Genomic DNA, 7389 nt, shown 5'->3' on the forward strand with positions numbered 1-7389 from the left:
TCTCTCTCCTCTATCTCTTTGTATTTCTGTCTGTCTTTCTGTTTCTCTCTCTCTCTCTCTCTCTCTCTCTCTCTCTCTCTCTCCCCCTCTCTCTCTCCTCTTCTCTGTCTCTGTCTCTGTCTCTCTCTCTCTCTCCCCCCCTCTCTCTCTCTCTCTCTCTCTCTCTCTCTTCTCTCTGTCTCTGTCTCTGTCTCTGTCTCTCTCTCTCTCTGTCTCTGTCTCTCTCTCTCCCCCCTCTCTCTCTCTCTCTCTCTCTCTCTCTCTCTCTCTCTCTCTCTCTCTCTCTCTCTCTCTCTCTCTCTCTCTCTCTCTCTCTCTCTCTCTCTCTCTCTCTTCTCTGTCTCTGTCTCTGTCTCTCTCTGTCTCTCTCCTCTCTCCTCTCTCCTCTCTCTCTCTCTCTCTCTCCCCCCCCTCTCTCTCTCTCTCTCTCCCCCCCCCCCCCCTCTCTCTCTCTCTCTCTCTCTCTCTCTCTCTCTCTCTCTCTCCTCCCTCCCTCTCTCTCTCTCAGTGTGGGATGTGATGGAGACAGGCTCTAGAGACACAGAGGTGGTGCCGTGCTGCTGTGTGTCCATCAGACTGTCAGACCTGGTGTCGGTCAACGTGGGCCTGTTTGACCAGTACTTCCGGGTCGTAGGTCAGTGATGATGTTTACCTAAAGCTTCCCAGCATCCAAACCCTACTCTACCCTTCATCCTCTAATAATACAGCGGTTCTCAAACGACGGGTCGTGACCCAAAGTGGGGTCGCGGGGGGGTAGGTGACAGTGGGGTCACGCATTGGCAACAAAAACAAATTCCACCTGGCACCCGTGTGTATTTGCCACGTCTCGCCCCTTCATCAACGCAGGCCGACACACAGTATTCCAATACACATCTCACTGTGACTACATCCTGCACAATCGCAGGGAGGGGGGGGGTCTGGTCTTTTGTGTGTAACCTGGACTCACAATTAGGGATGCTCGATATTGGCTTTTTTACCGATATACCGATATTGTCCAACTCTTAATTTCCGATACCGATATCAACCGATACCGATATGCAGGGTCCCCCCCCCCCCCCCCCAAAAACGGAATAATTTCAGGTAATTAACATTACATATCTCTTGTTGTGGAATGAACACAACATTATGCATACTTTTGACAATAAATGAAATCAGAATGTGTTCTTACTTGCTTGCCTGGGTAAATAAAGGTTAAAGAAAGGTACAAAAAAAGTATTTTTTGGAAAACCGATACCGATATTTTCCGATATCACATTTTAATGCCAATATCGGCCGATAATATCGGACATCCCTACTCACAATGGATAGGTTTGTTGTCAGAAGCGGTGCCGGTTGGCCGCGATGAAATGGGCTCTGTGCCTAACCAGCTGCTATACCACACTGACTGAAGTGAGGTGGCTATCTCGAGGCAGAGTATTAAATCGCCTTTTTTAACTCCGAGAAGAAGCGCAGATTTTCCTTGCAGACAAAAACAACCCATTTGCAGAGAAATGTGCCGATAATGAGCTGGATTAAGACTCCATTAGTGGCACTCCAGGATAATCAGCAGAGATTTGGGGATATTTCCTGCTTGATGGTTTTTGTAGGAACAGAATGTTGCAATTTTTTTTAAGCCCATCATCTGTAGCCACTAGAAGGGCTCATTGAACAATTTCGGAGAGAGAGCGTGGACAATTTGTTCATTTCTTCTTTCTCTCTCGCTCTCTAGGGATGCTCGATATTGGCTTTTTTACCGATATTCCGATATTGTCCAACTCTTAATTTCCGATACCGATATCAACCGATATCAACCGATACCGATATATGCAGGGTTTCCCCCCCCAAAAAACTGAATAATTTCAGGTAACTAATAATTTCACTGGATATATATATAACAAATATTGTTATTGTTTTATTTTTTTTTAAACCGATACCGATATTTTCCGATATCACATTTTACTGCCGATATCGGCCGATAATATCGGTCGGCCGATAATATCGGACATCCCTATCGCTCTCTCTTTGTGTCTCTAGGTCGTTCGGCCGAGCAGATAGTGTGTTGTCTGAGCAGGGACAGCTATGGTACGCATGGGTTCCTGCAACAGTTGATGTCTGCACTGAGTCTGCAGGAGAAGCTTCCCTCCCCGGAGCCGTCAGAGCAGGACTTCTACACACAGTTTGGCAACAAGACCACCGGTAAACTCTCTCTTTCTTCCAACATGGCTGCCTGTAACCAATGGTAACCACATTTGAAAGAAAATACCTTATTTCTGTGCAGTGGTGGAGCAGGTAAAACACTGGAAAAGCACGATATTACTGTTCTACTGTGACTTGTTTACAAGAGCCAGTAATAAGACGTAAAACTATTACATTTATGTTGATATATTTATCATATTACTACTACTGCTATTACTACTGCTACTACTACTACTACTACTACTACTACTACTACTACTACTACTACTACTACTACTACTACTACTACTACTACTACTACTGCTATTACTACTATTACTACTATTACTACTACTATTACTACTACTGCTGCTACTACTACTGCTATTACTACTATTACTACTACTACTACTACTACTACTACTACTACTACTACTACTACTACTACTACTACTACTACTGCTACTACTACTGCTATTACTACTATTACTACTATTACTACTACTGCTGCTACTACTACTGCTATTACTACTATTACTACTACTACTACTAGTACTACTACTACTACTACTACTACTACTGCTATTACTACTATTACTACTATTACTACTATTACTACTACTGCTGCTACTACTACTGCTATTACTACTATTACTACTACTACTACTACTGCTACTACTACTGCTATTACTACTATTACTACTATTACTACTACTGCTGCTACTACTACTGCTATTACTACTGCTGCTACTACTACTGCTATTACTACTACTACTACTACTACTACTACTACTACTACTACTACTACTACTACTACTACTACTATTATTGCTACTACTACTACTACTTCTATTATTACTACTATTGCTACTACTAGAAAATGTAGAAACTCAGTAAATAATAGAATAATAATATAGTAGTATTGTATTTGTATTGTTTCGTATTGTTTTTGCTAGCATTTTATTCTATGTCCACCATCTTAAAGGCATATTCACTTTAATAGAACTAGAATTGTCAAAACTCTGCAGTTTTTAACTCTTAAGTAAGTGCATCTAGTAAGCTAGTGACCACTGCTGTCCCTGTCGTCTGCTGTCAACACCACCATTCCTCCCAGGTGTCAGGCTCCTCATTCACTTCCATTCATTTTGAGGACCAAATCTACAGTAAATATCATACTAATATTTAAACATGCCCAGAAATTGCAGCATCACACGTGTTCGTGATCTAACATATTTCTGAACACAACAGACCTTTGGTGTGGGACTTTTTATGTGGTCAGTGCAGAAAGAAACAGTATTTTTTTATTTTTTTTTACATTACACATTAACTCACTTTGAGGGAGGAGGGAAGTTTATTATTGGAATATGTAATTCCTTCTGAAATTGTGTTGAATTTGACCCCAGCTCATTGTCTCCCCCCGCAGGAAAGATGCAGAACTACGAGCTGGTGCACAGCAGCAGGGTGAAGTTTGTTTACCCCAGCGAGGAGGAGATGGGCGACCTGACCTTCATCGTGGCTGAGAGGAAGACTCCGGTCACCACTGCGGCGTCGACGCACTCCTTCAACATCCTGCTGTATCTGCTGGTCTTCCAGGTCCAGTCGCCTCCGAGCGGCCCAGGCCCCGCCCCCTCTGGCTCCTCCCCCTCCCCCGTGCTGCAGCCCAGGACTCTGATTCTGACGAGCACTGACGTCTTCCTATTGGAGGAGGATTACATCAGTTACCCACTGCCGGACTTCGCGAAGGAACCTCCCTCCAGGTACTGTAGCTCAGGAGGTTCAGAATAGTGATACATCCAGTGATCTACAAAACAAAACAAAATTCTAGCAAATCTCTTTGTTGTTGTTGTTGTTGTTATAATTGTTATTCATATTATTCCAGGGATAAATACCAGTTGAGAGAGGCCAGGAGGATCAGAGATCTGGACAGAGTTCTGCTGGGATACCAGACCTATCCTCAGGTAAAACTTAACTACCCTGCTTCTAAACTACATTATCTTACCTTATCTTCTGATGTTATGTTATGTTATGTTATCTTACCTACTTTAAATTAGTGAAGAGTTTCACTCCATAATGACAGAAAAGACACACTTGTACTAAGTAATGTTTATTGTACACAGGCACACCTGTACTTTAGTAAAGTAAAGTTTATTGTACACAGGCACACCTGTACTTTAGTAAAGTAAAGTTTATTGTACACGGGCACACCTGTACTTTAGTAAAGTAAAGTTTATTTTGCAAAGGCACACATGGGAGTTATCTGTATATACTCTGTATAAAGTTCTCCACACTGATTAGGGTATCTGATTATAACATTAGCTACATTTATTTTATTAGCCTACATTTAGACCGTTGTGATTGATTGATATATTGATTGGTTGATTGATATTGATTGATATATTGATATATTGATTGATTGCCTCACTGCTCCTAGGCTCTGACCATGGTATTTGATGACCTCCCTGGTCCAGACCTCCTCTGTCATCTCACCATGGACCACTTCACCGCTGGGGAGGAGGCAGGGAGAGGAGGTGGAGGAGGAGGAGCAGAAGGGGAGGTACACTGGTGTATTTTCGTCCCTGGAGCAGACAGCAGGGAGAGGCTGATCTGTCTCCTGGCCCGCCAGTGGGAGGCGCTCTGCAGCCGGGAGCTTCCTGTAGAACTCACTGGCTGATTGGCCGACCGGAGAGGACTGACTCGGCTAACGTGGCGCCTGATTCGTGGACTATGAATGACTGACAGGCAAACTTGACGGCTGACTGTTTGACTGGAGATAACTGACGGGGCTAACTCACCGCCTGATTGGTTGACTGGAGATGATTGACAGGGCTGGCTCAATACAATGCTTCCTCGGCCGGGGACGATCGACAGCTTAACTTGATACTGATTGGCTTGAGCGGCTGATAGTCTCACAGCTTCATTTGTTTACAAGCAGGGTGATTGGTGGATCAGGGATGATTGACAGGAGTCACTTGCTAACTGAATGGCTGACATACAGGTTCCATCCACACCCACCATTTTGTGACCCCAGCTGAATTAAACTGAGAACTTATTGGGTGGGTGCAAGATGGCTGCCACAAAATGGCTACTGATCACCAAGTGAAAACAAAGGACGAATGGAAGCACAGGGAAACGGCTTTCCCCCAAAGATGTCCTGCCTCACCGACACTTTTATAGGTCCTCGTATTCAAATTAATATGATCTATTCAGTGTCCTGGGAAGATGCACACAATCCACTAGTTATTTATTTGTATTATTTGGCTTCTTACATGTAGTAGCTTGTCACCTTAGTAACCTTTACTTACACACTCACACACTCACACACTCACACACTTACACACTTACACACACTTACACACTTACACACATACATACACACTTACACACGCACACATACACACCTACATACACACTTACACACAAATACATACACACTTACACACACACACACACATACACACAGGAAAACAAACTGCTGCTCTGCACAACATGCTTTATGTAATATTTTTGTTGAATGCACCATGTTATATATGAGGCAGTATTATTGTATTCACTGTGTTCGGATGAAGTTTATTATTGCTTTGGACGAAAAGGATGGTTTTACCATCTTGAAGCAAATTTTGTACTAATGATGGATATAAGTCTGTGTCCTATTTCTATTATGTTTTTTCAAAAGGTATTATGGCTTGTATAATGAATTTGTATTATTATCATAATTATTTTTTATTATTATTTGTGTTTCATTGTGTTATATCTGTATATTTATCACAAACCAATGGGAAGCCAACCACTCGGAAGCAACCAAACAGCCCCCAGGAGGTTGAGCTCAGTTCACTCTCCGTTCAGTCAGTATGTTATATCAGCCCTGTCTCGCTTCAAATATGTAAACAAAGTACTAATCCACCACAGGAAAATAGGTACATAATGTACGTCATGTTATAGCCATAAGTAATATATTTGGTACATAGTATCGTTAGGTTTAAGTTCCCCTGCTGGGGATGGAATGCTAACCTTAACCCTAACTTTCTGTCTCAACCATAACCGTTAAGTGAATGTTAAAACTAACCTTAACTCTTAATCACAGTTAGATAGTGGTGAGAGCACTAACTATAATCACAGTTAGATAGTGGTGAGAGCACTAGCTATACTCACAGTTAGATAGTGGTGAGAGCACTAGCTATAATCACAGTTAGATAGTGATGAGAGCACTAACTATAATCATAGTTATATAGTGGTGAGAGCACTAACTATAATCATAGTTATATAGTGGTGAGAGCACTAACTATAATCACAGTTAGATAGTGGTGAGAGCACTAACTATAATCACAGTTAGATAGTGGTGAGAGCACTAACTATAATCACAGTTACATAGTGGTGAGAGCACTAACTATAATCACAGTTAGATAGTGGTGAGAGCACTAACTATAATCACAGTTAGATAGTGGTGAGAGCACTAACTATAATCACAGTTAGATAGTGGTGAGAGCACTAACTATAATCACAGTTAGATAGTGGTGAGAGCACTAACTATAATCACAGTTAGATACTGGTGAGAGCACTAACTATAATCACAGTTAGATAGTGGTGAGAGGGAGCACTAACTATAATCACAGTTAGATAGTGGTGAGAGCACTAACTATAATCACAGATAGTGGTGAGAGCACTAACTATAATCACAGTTACATAGTGGTGAGAGCACTAACTATAATCACAGTTAGATAGTAGTGAGATCACTAACTATAATCACAGTTAGATAGTGGTGAGAGCACTAACTATAATCACAGTTAGATAGTGGTGAGAGCACTAACTATAATCACAGTTAGATAGTAGTGAGAGCACTAACTATAATCACAGTTAGATAGTGGTGAGAGCACTAACTATAATCACAGTTAGATAGTAGTGAGAGCACTAACTATAATCACAGTTAGATAGTGGTGAGAGCACTAACTATAATCACAGTTAGATAGTGGTGAGAGCACTAACTATAATCACAGTTAGATAGTGGTGAGAGCACTAACTATAATCACAGTTAGATAGTGGTGAGAGCACTAACTATAATCACAGTTAGATAGTGGTGAGAGCACTAACTATAATCACAGTTAGATAGTGGTGAGAGCACTAACTATAATCAGTTAGATAGTGGTGAGAGCACTAACTATAATCACAGTTAGATAGTGATGAGAGCACTAACTATAATCACAGTTAGATAGTGGTGAGAGCACTAACTATAATCACAGT

At 41.7% G+C, this 7389-nt stretch overlaps 1 protein-coding gene across 1 annotated transcript in view; it reads left to right on the top strand.

Moving 5' to 3' along the window:
- The window catches only part of nisch (nischarin), a 70388-nt gene extending 64092 nt beyond the window's left edge, over positions 1–6296 (top strand). The window contains 5 exon segments of the mRNA XM_084316421.1: positions 509–634; positions 2014–2175; positions 3578–3911; positions 4034–4112; positions 4586–6296. Of these exon segments, the coding sequence (XP_084172547.1) occupies positions 509–634; positions 2014–2175; positions 3578–3911; positions 4034–4112; positions 4586–4825 (941 nt within the window). The 3' untranslated portion in view covers positions 4826–6296.
- Positions 6297–7389: the final 1093 nt, after the last annotated feature.

Source organism: Notolepis coatsorum (genome assembly GCF_963971535.1).
Source record: "Notolepis coatsorum genome assembly, chromosome: 6".
NCBI classification, from domain to species: Eukaryota; Metazoa; Chordata; class Actinopteri; order Aulopiformes; family Paralepididae; genus Notolepis; species Notolepis coatsorum.